The 14,594-nt window shown below is 38.2% G+C and overlaps 1 protein-coding gene across 3 annotated transcripts in view; it reads left to right on the top strand.

Annotated features, from left to right (window-relative positions):
* Positions 1-12,931, top strand: part of SYNDIG1 (synapse differentiation inducing 1) — a 300,390-nt gene extending 287,459 nt beyond the window's left edge. For all 3 annotated transcript variants that reach the window (XM_043989432.1, XM_043989430.1, XM_043989431.1), the window contains one exon: positions 11,584-12,931. In XM_043989432.1, coding sequence (XP_043845367.1) covers positions 11,584-11,742 — 159 coding nt within the window. In that variant the 3' untranslated portion in view covers positions 11,743-12,931. The remainder of the gene's footprint in view (positions 1-11,583) is intronic.
* Positions 12,932-14,594: the final 1,663 nt, after the last annotated feature.

Raw genomic sequence — 14,594 nt, 5'->3', positions numbered from 1 at the left:
TTATCACTGATGGAAAGCAATAGATAGGGGGCAACATAAGTTGTACTTCACCTCCAGTCTCAGCTCTTTTGAGGTAAGGCCTGCTCAGATTGAATAATTTATACTACATTCTCTGAGGGTGGCCCTTCAACCAGCTGTAAAAGCATAAATGAATTCCAAGACCCTGGGGGGTGGGGGGCGGGAAAAAACTACCAAACTAACAGTTAGTAAAAAAGAAAGTATTATTGCAAGAATACACAGGCTAATTCAGATATTGAGGAATTCCTTCAGAAGTGATGGAAGGAGCCCTGCTCAGCTGTTTTCAGCATAGGTATTCTGGGGCCCTGCTTCCTGTCCTGAGGAATATTCTGGGACCTTGTTGCTAGATGGAATGGATACCATGGAAAGAGGACTGCTCCCTCATTATGACTTGTTCACCTACTGATAGTATTGATGTTTTATAATTTGGGGTTCAGGGACTTAAAAAGTCCCAACAGTGGTAATATTCAGATACTTTGTGCTGATTCAAAGGGAAAAGAGGAACTCAGATAGGGGAAATGTAAAGAAATAAGAAGTTAGGAAACTTTCTTTATCTGGGAGAACCTTAGAAACAAGCTGAATCCTAACCCAAGCAAAAAGATAACAAGGCAACAATTAGCTGCTAAGGTCACCTGGTTCAAAGTAATTGTATCTTCCAGTCTTGAAAGAAGTGGCATGTAATTGCTCAGTCACTGTCAGTGATATTTGCAAAATCATATAGAACAGAAGACTTACTACAAGCCTGGAAAAGGGCAATTGTTATCTAAATTTTCAGAGAGAGACAGAGACAGAGAAAAACAGAAAGAGGGAGAGAGAGAGGATAATTTGCAAATTCAGCCACTAATGTGATTTTCCTGAAGTACGAGTCCAATCATGCCATCGCCCCATTCAATAAACTATGATGGCTTCCTATTGCCTCTAGGATCCAATGCGAACACATCCTGATAGTCTTTAATTCAGGCCAAGTCTGATAATAATAATGATAACTCATGGTTACATAGCATTTACATTGTGCCAGGCACTGTTTTAATAAGCACTTTATAATTATTATCTCATTTGATCCTCACAACAACCCTGGGAGATAGGTGCTATTATATTCCCATTTTACATTGAGAAAACTGAGGCAGAGATTAAATTATTTGGCAAGGATCATGTAGCCAATATGTTTCTGAGGCCATTTGAAGTCAGGTCTTCCTGACTACTGGGCAGTTCTTTGTTCATTGTACCTCCTAGCTGCCGTAAGAAGGATTTTAATAGTAATAAATGTAAAGCCTTACAGTGAGTTCGAAACATCATCATATTAAGTGCAAAATAGTAGAGACCTGGTTAGACAGCAATTTTAAACAAACAAACAATCCTGGGAATTTTAGTGAACAGCTCTACATGCTTCACTGTGTGTAGATGCATGCATATGTGCATGCATACACATGAATCTGTTTGCATACACATAGCTTATATGTTCATGCATACCTATGTATGTATCTATTTGGCAGCCCTCCCCAAAATGTTAATATTTATATGAATTCATCAAAACATGGCTTCCATAAATAAAGTAGGTAGTCCTGCTATATTCTGAATTGGTGAGGCCACATTTGAAGAATTGGACTCATTTCTTGACACCACATTTTAGAAAGGACATTGACAAGCTGGAAAGTGTCCAAAAGAGCTCACCCATGGTGATGAAATGTCTTGAGTCCGTGATAGATAAGTATCCAATTGTTAGAATGTTTTTCCTTCCACAGAAACAAAATTTGCCTCTCTGTAATTTGCACCCATTATCCCTCTGGGACCAAGAAAAAAATCATTTGAATCCCACTTTCTTGTCACAGTCCTTTAAATACTTTGAAAACAGTTATTATATTCTTACCCAAGTCTTTGTTCTTGGGACAAAAAATCCTCAGTTCTTTCCCACCATCCTCAGATGGCATGGACCTGAGCTTCTTTGCTATGTTGGCAGCCCTCATCTGGATATTCTTTTCCTTCTCAGTATCCTTTGTGATGGTGTGACACCCAGAACTGAATGTTCCAGATGTGTTCTAATCAGAGCAGAGTACAGCAGAACAATTACCTCAGTGGTCCTGGGAACAATGCCCAAACAAATTAATGGATAAATGAGTGAATGAAATGGCATTTATTGAGTATTCTCTGTGTGCTGAATACTAGGGTCATAAATAGAAAAGCCAGTAAGTTTCTGTTGTCAAAGTGCTCACATTTTAAAGAAGGGACAACATATATATAAGGTTTCAGGTCAAAGGACTCCAGGGCCCTTTGGGTGTGAAGGCAAAGTAGATAGCAATGCATGATGTTCTTTAATGTTATTTTTACTGATAAAACTACAGATGTACTTAGGTCAAATCATTTGACAGTGCTAAGGATTTGGGTATCAAGAACTTTCTTTTCCCAGGCTTCAGTAGGTGGCATCACTGAGGATGTGAAGACTACAGTACCTACAGAAATAGTCACCAGATCACATCTCTACAAGGGTTGTTTCCCTGGATGATAGCAAAGGAGACTGGGCTGGAAGCAGGGCTAGTGTTCTGGGGAGGAGGAAAAGGGGATATTGCTATGCCCAAGGTTCTTGGGGTCAGGATCCCAGGCTGTGTCCAGCCAGGTCTGAGGGGGAAGTGGTCATAGTGATCTAATTTGCCTCCCCAGTGTTGCCTCCTATTTCTCTTATTTCTTATGCTGTGTTGACTAGGCTGGTTTGTCTACCTTGTGGGTGGAAGTTAGTTGGCAGTTGGTGAGGATAACATTAGGATTTTTGGCTGCCTTATTATAGTCTTGACTCAGATGGAGTCTTCAAATCACTAAATTCCTCGTTTTTTTAAGACAAAAATTCTAAATGTGTGACTTGAACTTGTGACTTTTCACTTCTCCATAATAAATTCTACCTAATTCAATTGAGCTCAAATGTTCTATATGGTTGCAATCTTTTGGAATTTTGATTCTGTTATCCAATATGTTAGTTTCTTATCATCTGAAAATCCATCAGACAAGCAATCTATCCATTCAAATCACCAGACTTCTGAGGACATATGTCTCTTTGCTTGGCAAATCATCTAATCATTTCTGTGTAGCATGCTAGGATGAAAATCTCTCCATTGTTGCCTTTGAATTCCAAAAAGGGTATTGAAATGGTTTAGGTCTCAAAAGGAACATGTTTACTCTATGCAATGTGAACAAAATCACCAAGAAGAAAATTAACTTGGAGCTGTGGAACATTGGGGTTTGGTGAAATGAATGAATTGAAATAGATTGCTGACAAATAGCTTGTTTACCATGTCATTTATTTTATGTTTTGGGGGTAGAACAAAATGATTATTCCATTAATAAGATTCCTTCCATTTGTCAGTCAATATAATAAACATTTATTAAGCACCTACTATGTGCCAACCACAGAACTAAGTGCTGGGGATACAAAAAGAGTTAAAAGATAGTCCCTGCCCTCAAGAATCTCATACTCAAATGGGAAAGACAATAAGCACATGCATATAGGCATGCACATATATTACTCTCTGTCTGTCTCTGTCTCTGTCTCTCTCTTTATATATATATATATATACATATACATATATGCACACATACATATATATGTGTGTGTGTAATATATGTAATATATAATACATATGTCATACACATTTGTATATACAAACAAGCTATATACAGGATAAATAAGAAATAATGGAAATTAAGAGGGTTAGGTTTCCATAGAAGATGCAATTTTATCTGGGTCTTGAAAGAAGCCAGAAAAGGCAGTAGGTAGAGATGAGGAGGGAAGGTATTCCAAATAATGGAGGACAGTCAGAGAAAAACTGGAAGCTGAGAGATTGAATATCTTTTTGAAGGAACAGAAACAAAGGCCAGTGTCATTGGATGGAAGAGCACCTTTAATACAGGGCCAGAGCCAGAGCCCAGAATTGTGTTTTCTGTAATACTTACTTACCCTTTTAACCTCAAAGGAGTTAGACAGTGAGTTAGAAAGTTTATATATTGTGTTTTTCCAGACCTACTTTCACCCAAAATAACCACGTGTTGGTTGACTTTTTTTGAGCATGGAGTAATAGGCTACATCATCAGTGGCAAAGATATAAGATTCCAACCTTCCAATCTACTGGTTCTCATACATCTAGGCATATTTAAGGTAGCAAATGAATAGAAATTTAAGGGCCTAATTGTAACAAGGATATATCCTCTCTTATAAAAAATGATTCATATTCTTCAAAACATTTGTCTCTATTGAAATAGGAAGATTATTTATATAAAAGTCTTCCTGTTGCAAAAAAAACCCTTTTAACCAAATTTTAAGCTTCCTTTTCTTTAGAAATCAGCTCCATGTGAACATATTTATGGCACTATTTGTTCATTCTTTAAGGATGTTCATCTAGGGCCTGCCAAGGCCACAGTACTACTCAATGCACAGGTGATCATTTCCATCTAGCACATATTCTTCACCTCCTGTTTTATTTCAACAATAATATAACATTTGGTAATAGCTAAGTTCAATTTCATTATTATGTCCTTGATGCTATAGGAAGTGGTGGTATTTTGGTAGCTATTACTTTGTTGAAAGTTTCTCATATCAGTTAAAGGTGAAAATGAAGATGGTAGGCTGCCTTCGCCTGGCAAATAGCACTGCCGGCATCTTTTAAATTAATTCTGCCCAAATGCTGGATATTGGCATGCCTCCCTGGCTTGTTTATTGACTGACCTGACTGACCTCTCATCTGAATATTTGCAGCAGAATAAGCAATGTCAATATGTAAATTATGTTTCTCAATCCTGTGTTATTTTAGTACAGTATGATTTGGCTTAAAATTAGATTTTCATAGAGACACGAGTTTCTGAAATCAGAGATAAGGCTGCATTGAGATCTCAGAGGTAGCCGGAAAAGTAGATCTTTTAGGAGGAACAGTATGGTACAATGGAAAGGATGCTGGCTCTGGAGTTGGAGTATCTGGAGTCAAATTTCTGGCCTCTCACTTGACTATGAACTTAAGCATGTAAACCTCTCTGGACCCTACTTTCTTCATCTGTAAAATGAAGGGGTTAGACTAGACTGCCTCTAAGATTCTTCCGATTCTAAATAAATGGTCTTATGAGTGTTCTGATCCACAAAATGACTTGGCTTTAAAGGATTTTGCAGATGCCTTGGCCCAGAAGCACTCCGAAAAATTCTTTAAAGGGGGCATTTACATAGCACCTACATCTCACAGCACTTTGATTTCTTCAGCTGTAAGACAGTCTGACCTTTGCAATAAACAGCACATTTTATTTGAAAACCACAAAGTGCTCCACAATTCCTAGATATGCTTAGCAAACTGTGAAATGATAGAGATTATACATAAAATATGACAGCTTTAACCTTGAGGTTCCTAGAAATCAATTTTGGAAACTTGTTTGTTACTAGTATCACTGCTGAGCCCCAAACAGAAACAAGTGCATATGTGTATGTGTGTATAAACACATGTATTTTATTTATATCCATACATGTGTACACATGCATACATGTGCTACTCTATTACATATTATGTATGTATACGCACATACATGTATTGTATAAATGCACATGTGTTGTGTGCGTATGTAAACACGCACACATATATACATATGCATATATTTTATATATATTCCAAAATAGGCATAGCACTATATTATGATACCAAGGAAATGGAAATAAAGAAGATGCCCATTATTTGGGAAATGGTTTAAAAACTATAATATATGAATGCAATACAATATTACTGCATAGATAAGAAATCATAAATATGAGGATTTCTGAGAAATATGGAACAATCTGCATTCACTGATACTAAACAAAAGGAGTAGGATGAAGAGAACAATATATACATAATGACTACATTAGTGTAAATGAAAATGCTACTAAAAGGAAATTGAATTCAGAGTAATAGAAAACCAGGTACGGTTCTGGGAAAAAAAAGATAATGAAACATACCTCCTCCCTCATAGCTGAGAAGAATGTAACACAGTGACAGAATATACACATTGTTAGACACAGTCTCCTTATAAGATATTTTTGAATAAGTGGTTTTCTTTTGGGGGGGGGCAATCGGGGTTAAGTGACTTTCCCAGGGCCACACAGCTAGTCAGTGTCAAGTGTCTGAAGATGGATTTGAGCTTAGGGCCAGTACTCTATCCACTATGCCACCAAGCTGCACCAATAAGTGTTTTTCTTTACCACAGGAAGGGTTCAATATGGAGGCAAAGTGGGCATCAGAGAGAGCTCTGGCTTTGGAATCAGAGGGACTAGGGTTGAATTCTACTTCTCACACTTATCTGTGGGATCTTAGCAAATCACTTAATTTCTCTGGGCTTTAATTTCTTCATCTGTAATTGAAAGAACTTGGCTAAATGGTCTCTGCAGTGTCTTTGAGCTCTAAATGCATGATCATATGAGCCTATAACTGAGATAAAGACAAAAAGCACCAATAAAACATATCTTTTTAAAAGAACAAATGCTTGGTTGACACTTACTAAGGGACTACTGAAACTTTTCATTTTTTTATATTTATATTTTTAACTTAAGAACCAATCGATAAGATTTCCGTATTAGGTGAGCATACAGCTTCTAGAGAAGGCCATCAGTTAGAGTGATAAATGAAGGGAATATTTGCCTAGCTATCATGATAAGCCAAATCACCTCTAATAATCAATTGCACATAAATATTTCATAGCCAGATCTCGCTAATAATCCCTTTTTAAGTTCATAGAGCAGAGGTGATCTCATCACCAAAAAAATGTTTGTGCCTTGTCTTGGGCCTACTTCAGCCTTGTCCAGTTAGGTATCTCTGCCGATTTCAAGATTGTCTATATATATATATATAAGAATAACAGAATGTAATTTGCTTAAGCTTACTAGTTGGTAAATGACAGATTGCACAATCTTAATTTTATCATTCAATTGAATTCTACAAATATTTTAAGTAATTTATACCAAGGCAAAATATGAGAATCAATATGCATGTATAGAGAGCTGATCTCAGAGTCAGAAATCTAATTTTCATCTAACAAGCATTGAATAAGATCCCATTGTGTGCCTGATTTTGTTGCGATACAAATTCCCAAATATAAGAGTCTCTTCCCTGAAGGAGCTTACCTCTTTTAGAGAGAGAAAGAAACCTGATCTCAAGTTCAATCTGTGACACATAACTATGACATTGGGCTCTGGGCAAATCACTTTCTTTTCAGGGTCCTGGGGTACTCTCTGTTATAAATTACAGAACAGAAACTGTCTCTGCATTGGTAAAGGGAAGTTCACCTACTCCAAATAACAAAAACAAAAACAACATCAACTATGCAAGGGGGGCTAGGTCAGATGCATAAACAAATGAGATGGGGGGCGGGGAGCTCATGGTCTAGTAAAGAGAGATAAAACCAGTACAGAAATAAAAGTATGATATAAAACAGAATATGTTGAATGAATGATGGAGATATAAACATTATATTGGGAGGTCTAAGGAAGGAAAGTACTCTCCATGGAAGAATTCAACATTGCCAATTGGTTGCTTTAATATTTAGAGCTGGATACAACTGCTGCTACTTTTACAAAACATGACTTTGGGTAGCATACTGGGACAATGTTTTACACCCTTCATGGTTACCATTCTCCAGCAGCAAAGCAGTATTTCACAGTCACTGAAAGCGCCAAAGCTTGGAGTGTGGTCACAAATCCACAGGGACCCACTAGCATATGGAACTGCATTGGTTTCTGTGTTAGGATTTTACTATTCTACTTAATTTTTTAATATTTTCTTTTGTCAAGTAAAGACGTACACCAGAAAGGATGAGTGACAACAAGTTTCTCATAGCTTCTTGTTTTTGTTGTTGAAGTCATGTCCAAATCTTCACCACTCAATTTTGAGTTTTCTTGGCAGAGCTACCAGTGGTTTGCTATTTTTTCAGCTCATTTTACATTTGAGGAAACTGAGGCAAGCAGGGTTAAATGAGTTACTCAGGATCACATAGCTAGTAAGTGTCTGAGCCCAGATTTGAATTTAGGAAGATGAGTCTTCCTGACTCCAGGACTGGCATTATACCACCTAGCTGCCTGGACCTCAGAGCAGATGCTGTTTAGTGCCTTAACCTGGTGTACTTTTGACTGAAGTGAGGCTAGTTGCGTAATTTACCATTGCTATAAATGTATAATATGTATTTCTAAATGATAAAACTCATAACATTCCCCCCTAAACCTCTCTACTTCTGGAGTTGCTTAATATTAATGAGGTAATACCATCATCTTCCTAGTAAGCCAGGTCAACAGTCTCTGGCATCATCCTCAAATCCCCTTTCTATCAGTCCATCTATATAACATTATCTCAAATGAATTAATATATGTGAAGTGTGCCTGGCACATAGTAGGCCCTTAATAAATATGTGTCTCTTCCTTACTACAATATCTAACCCATTACCAAGTCTTGTCATTTCTACCATCCCAATGTCACTACAATGTGTGCCCTTCTCTCCACTCATGTAGACATAGCCCTACTTCATGCACTAATCATCTGTTGCCTGGCCTCTTACATCTTTCCCCCTAATTTGTCATTGTTTCAAGTTTCTCCAACTCCAAACCTTCCTTCACTCAGTTGCTGAAGTAAGTTTGCTATAGCCCAGTTCTGACCATGCCACCTCCACCCCCAAACTTAACAAGCTCCAGGGGCTCCTTATTATCTTTATGATCCAACACAAAATCCTCTTTCTGGTAAAACCCCAAATAACCTGGTTCATCCCTACCCTTCTAGGCTGTTCCTACTTCACACTCCCATCCATATATTCCACAATCCAGTTATCCTGGCCTACTTGCAGTTCCTCAAACACAACATTCTATCTCCCTCCTGCTGAGATTTCCCACTAGATGTCTCCTATGTCTGGAATGCTCTGCTCCATCATATCCTTCTCTTGGTTCCCCTGACTTCCTTCAAGACTAAACTTTAATGCCCATCCCTGCAAGAGGCCTTTTCCCCATTCCTCGAAGTTCTAGTGCTTTCCCATTTGATTTTACTTTCATCTACTTTGTGTGTGTGTGTGTGTGTGTCTATGTCCATGTATACACATGTATTTAGCTAGTTAGTTACATGGTCATTCCACCATTTGAATATGAGCTCTCAAGGGTAGAAGCCACATTTTTTACCTTTCATTGTATCCCCAGCTCTTTTCATGGGGCCTGGCATAAAGTAAACAATCAATAAATGTTTGAGGACTAACTGGGCAACTCGCATTTCGCTCACAATATACAGTAGAGTATAACTGTGCACTAGATGTTCTTTTGTGTTTTGAACCTCAATGGTCAGAGACAGAGAAGATTACTTCCAGAGAAGGGAAGAAGGTGGGGGAAAGGTGGTAATACTGGGGCTTGGTATTTGGCAAAGAAATCTATTGCCCTTTTTACTCTAGCTTGGTAACAACAGAAAGGTGGGGCAAACTGAGCAGCAGTGAACCAAGCAACCAGATGACATTTGACAAAGTTGACTAAAAAGATGGCCTGGATATTACTTCCAAAGTTTTATCCAAAAGGCTGTTCATAATAACTGCTCATTATAAAAAAGATGCCTTCAATAGTTTTACTTTGAATCATTGTTGTTGTTCAGTCTTTTTCCAGTTGTATCCAACTCCCCTGTCCTTTGAAAACTGATCCCTTTTTTTTTTCTTTTTGGTGAGGCAATTGGGGTTAAGTGACTTGCCCAGGGTCACACAGCTAGTAAGTGTTAAGTGTCTGAGGCCGGATTTGAACTCAGGTCCTCCTGAATCCAAGGCTGGTGCTCTATCCACTACGCCACCTAGCTGCCCCGAAAACTGATCCCTTTTTACCAGTCCATTCTATTTATAAATATGAACTATAATTAAAGTGATAAGTACTCACAGAACTGCCATATAGGAGTACTCTAGGTACAAACCAGTATTTTGAGATATTCCAGGTACTGAACCAATTACCTGGCTGCTGCAACATTGTAGAATCTTATAGCAGAAAGGGACATGAGAGAAGGTCACTTTCTTGTTATAACAAGAACAAAACTAGGCCAAGATGAGTAGGTAGGCTAGTCAGGTTGCCACCCAGGGTAAAACATACAGGGAATGAAATGAACAATGGGCTGAACAATTGTTTTTGGTCCATATATAAAGTTCTTTGTATGCAAACATATTTTAGTAATGCAGATCACCAACTGATCCATACCTTACTGTCTTGAAGATTTGCCCAGTCCAATGAGAGTTTAGCCAATTTGCTCATTGTGATGCAACAGTAGGTGTCAGAAGCAAGACTTGAACATGGGCCATACTGACTTCAAAGAAAGCATTCTATTCACCATGCTATTCTTTGACTTTTAAGCCTACTTTTTATAAATACACATATTTTTGATTCCAGAAGATTCTGCTGTCCACAGTATGTAGATAGTTATATTTAGAAAGTCAAGCCTCATATGTTAGAGTAAACACATAAATCCTTTGGGAAGCAACACCCATACTCCTTGAGGAGACAAAATTGTGAGTCCAAATTTGATTCGATGGGGTATCATTTTCAAATTTTAACTAGGGCATAATCAGAGTGCTACTGGAATTACTCCTCCCTTATATGACACAATAAAATCAAATGATCATGTCTGAAACCTTTACATGAGGATTCGACTGATTACCTCCTGCCCAGTTATTAGCACACTCCTTTTTTACTTTTGAAATTACATTGTAGGGGCAGCTAGGTGGCGCAGTGGATAAAGCACCAGCCCTGGATTCAGGAGTACCTGGGTTCGAATCTGGCCTCAGACACTTGACACTTACTAGCTGTGGGACCCTGGGCAAGTCACTTAACCGCCATTGCCCTGCAACAAAAAAAAAATAAGAAAAGAAAAGAAATTACATTGTACAGGCATCTAGGTGACATAGTGGATAAAGCACCGGCCCTGGATTCAGGAGAGACCCTAGGCAAGTCACTTAACCCTCATTGTCCCACCAAAAAAAAAAAAAATATGTATATATATATACACACACACACACACACACACATAAGAAAGTGATTCGCCCAGAGCACAATGTCATAGTTATATATATATATATATGTATGTGTATGTGCATATAACATGAATATGTAGGCACATGCATAATACATACAAATGCATAAACATAGGCATCTATAAGATATATGATAAGTAGCTATAAAGTTACCTTAGAAGTTAAGGCACCTGAGGGATGGGCAAAAGGGAGAAAAAGTTCCATGTAAGAGATAGCATTGTACTAAGTCTTAAAGGACAGTGGGGGTTTTAAGGGGCATAAAGAAGGAGGGTGAGCATTCAGGCCACAAAGAACAGTCCTAAATTCTTTTTACTGGTAGTTTTAACACAAGGCCCAAAGTGAAAGGAATGTAACTCAAATACTGTCCCTCAAAGGAGATCCCATTTTTTTTTTTCTTTTCAACATTGGTAAGTTTTCCCTTTGCAGAATAGATGGGAGCTCAAGGTGTAAAAGGACAGAAAATCTTCTACACTTCTGCCAAATCTCAGCTTTGCTAATGACTATTCTCTCCACCCCACTCCCTTTTGTTTTTCTTTATCCACTCTGCAGACTAACAAAGCTGTGGCCAAGGGTGACTTCCACCAAGCCAGCACCAGTTCCCGACGAGCACTCTTCCTGGCTGTGCTCTCTATCACCATTGGAACTGGCCTCTACGTGGGAGTGGCCGTGGCACTGATTGCCTATCTCTCCAAAAACAATCACTTGTGAGCCCCTGGCAAAGGGAGTAAGAGGGAAGAACTCAATGGATGAAGAGAAAACAGAGCTGAGCAGATGGTGAGAAGATGAGCCCTTGGCATGGGGGACCAGGAAGACAAACCCATGTGATATTGTACATTATGAATCACAAAACAACTCCATGAAGCCCTGAATTTTTTGATCTCCATTTTTTTTCTTTTTGGCCTTTTAAAGGTCTTTTGCACCAGTGTGCTGAGGAGACAGGAGAACTGAATACTTTTAGGAAGAAGAGTCCAGTGGAGATCCCAAATTGTGAGGCACCTTAGGTTTGTTTCTAGCTGGCTAATGCATACTGTGTCTACATCACAGTCACAAGAAGCGCAACACTAACAGTGCTATTAATAGGCAAACAGAATGGATTTATTTGTATGGACTATAAGACTCAAAAGACAGAGAGTGCAAGGGATACACCATAATTTCACATTGGCACTGCTTGATCCCTTTTGCACAACTTTGATATCCCCCATAAGAATATGACAGACAAAAATTATCTCCCTGTCTTCTTAAGCTGGGTATGAGGGGCTAACCAGCTCCTAGGGCCTGTTCCCAGCTGACACTATCCCATGAGCCAGCCCAACCCCAGAATGCAGGACCAGAATAGCATGGAATCTGTCTTCATCCCCACCACTGCTTCTTCTCCATGGTGACTATAAAATGAGGCCACAATGGGCCCTCTCTCAGAGTTTTGAAATCAGTGAGAGACCAGGTGCTTCTGTGAAAAGAGGAGAATGGCAAAGAAAGGCCTGAACCCAAATAAGAAAGAGGAGCAAAGCATCCCTCCTATGGATTCCTCCCTGTGCACAGCTGAGCCGAACATGAGCATTGTAACCTCATGGCAACAGAGCTTACCAGTACCAAGACTGGAGACTCAGCCTCAGAATGAAAAAAAAAATATTGGGACGTTTATTTTCTTTGCTTTGTTGTCACTCACCTCAATGATAAGCAATGTACCTAGCTATCTTGTGAAAGAGTTGAACGCTATCCTTTGTTGACTAAATGAATAGCTTATTTTCTCTTCATATTTTTTTTAAAGTAGCAATCATTGCTTCGTGTTGCTCAGTTTATCAGATGAATGCTGAGAAAGTAATAATCACAGCCATTTTAATACTGTTTCATGTCTATTTTCCCAGTGCTATTTATTTAACAAAAATATCTTTTAGGATCATTGCTTTGGTCTTTTCTTTTGGGTTTGTTTCAAGAAGTTGGCTATAACTCTTAAAAAAAAAACTTTCAAAATATCACTAACCTTCTACCAATTGAAGCAAATATTTCCATGAAGGCCAGAGTCCCAAATTTCTCAGCTTTACACATTAACATCAAGATCATCAACTTGGCCTTAATGATACCCACAAACACATGAAATGACATCTCTCTGGAAGTATGCAATTTCCCCCAACAACTTTCACTTGCTCATTTGTCCTAGGTCTCTCAAATAGCAATAGCTCTCATACCTGAGCACCTCAAGATTTTGGAGAGAGACCAAGTGGCACAGTGGTTAAAGGGATGACCTTGGAGTCAGGAAGGCCTGAATTTAACTTTTACACCTGACACATACTAACTGTGTGACTCTTGATAAATCACTTACAGTGTTATAGAAAAAACTCATTAAGTCTTTAAGTTGCCCATTTATACTAGTCATGGGAGATTCTACAGCCTGAGTTCACCACATTGATGAAATCACAAGTCTAGTTAATTCTATACATATACGTATTTTCATATTATATAATTCTATACATATACATATTTTCATACTTTATTTGTATATACAGACATAAATTTACATGTATGTGTATATGAACATATGTGTGTATATTTAAAAGGCTATCAGAAAAAGATGATACATCATGGACTAAAATCATTCTCCAAACAGTTCAATAGCCCAGCTGCCTCTTCTGGTGTCAATGTTAAGGTTAGGGGTAGCTATGTGGCATAGTAAATAGGAATCAGGAGGAAATGAGTTCAAATCCATCCTCAGACACTTAGTCGTGTGACCCAGGGCAAATCATTTAACTCTAGTTGCCTAAAAAAGAAGCTTGGAGGTGAACTTAAACAACCTGATTTTATGTATAATGATCAATTCGGTTTTTGCAGTATGCTTCCTGGGTGTATTATTCATAAAAGATGATCCTGAGTTCACCTGATTTTTATCCTTAATATTTTAATAGACTCAGGTCCTCTTTGTGTTCAGCTTTTGTTTTTCCCTAATTTAGATTTTCTCCCTAATCTCCAGGTCATTTTTCGTTGCCCTTTGCTAGGTTTTCTACAGCTCTGTAGTGCTTTTTTTAGATAGAAGGACAAGAATAAAATAAATTGGGTGTGAATACATCATGATTTTGAAAATGATCAAAATATGCCAATAGAAAATTAGAAGAAATTATTGCTTCCCAGTGGCTCAAACAGCTATTAAATTCAACAGATAATTATAAAACACCTACAATATGCAAGGTACTATACTAGTCACTAGGACACACATACACACAAAATTTCTGGCCCTCCAGGAACTTACATTCTCCTGGGGAGATACAACATTTACACAATGTATTGTAAGTACTACAAAAGAGAGTAAGGAAGCTGATAAACTTTCTACCTTTCAGACATGCTGCTTGCAGTGAGAGATTAGACTAAATCATTCCTAAGGTCCTCCTCCCTCCCCATTTCTAAGATTCTACTTTAGACAGCCTTTAAGTCAGTCCAGAGAACTCAACAACAGACAAAGTGAAGAGGAATGTGGATGAAATTAAAATATTTTATGGCAATAGAAAGACATCCAGGGAAATGGGAGGAAACAGTAAAAGAAAATCAAGTGCCTGCTAGTAAGATGTAGA

Source organism: Dromiciops gliroides, chromosome 2 (assembly GCF_019393635.1).
Source record: "Dromiciops gliroides isolate mDroGli1 chromosome 2, mDroGli1.pri, whole genome shotgun sequence".
NCBI classification, from domain to species: domain Eukaryota; kingdom Metazoa; phylum Chordata; class Mammalia; order Microbiotheria; family Microbiotheriidae; genus Dromiciops; species Dromiciops gliroides.
Note: the sequence above shows the minus strand (reverse complement) of the source record. Positions and strands in the feature narration are given on the sequence as shown.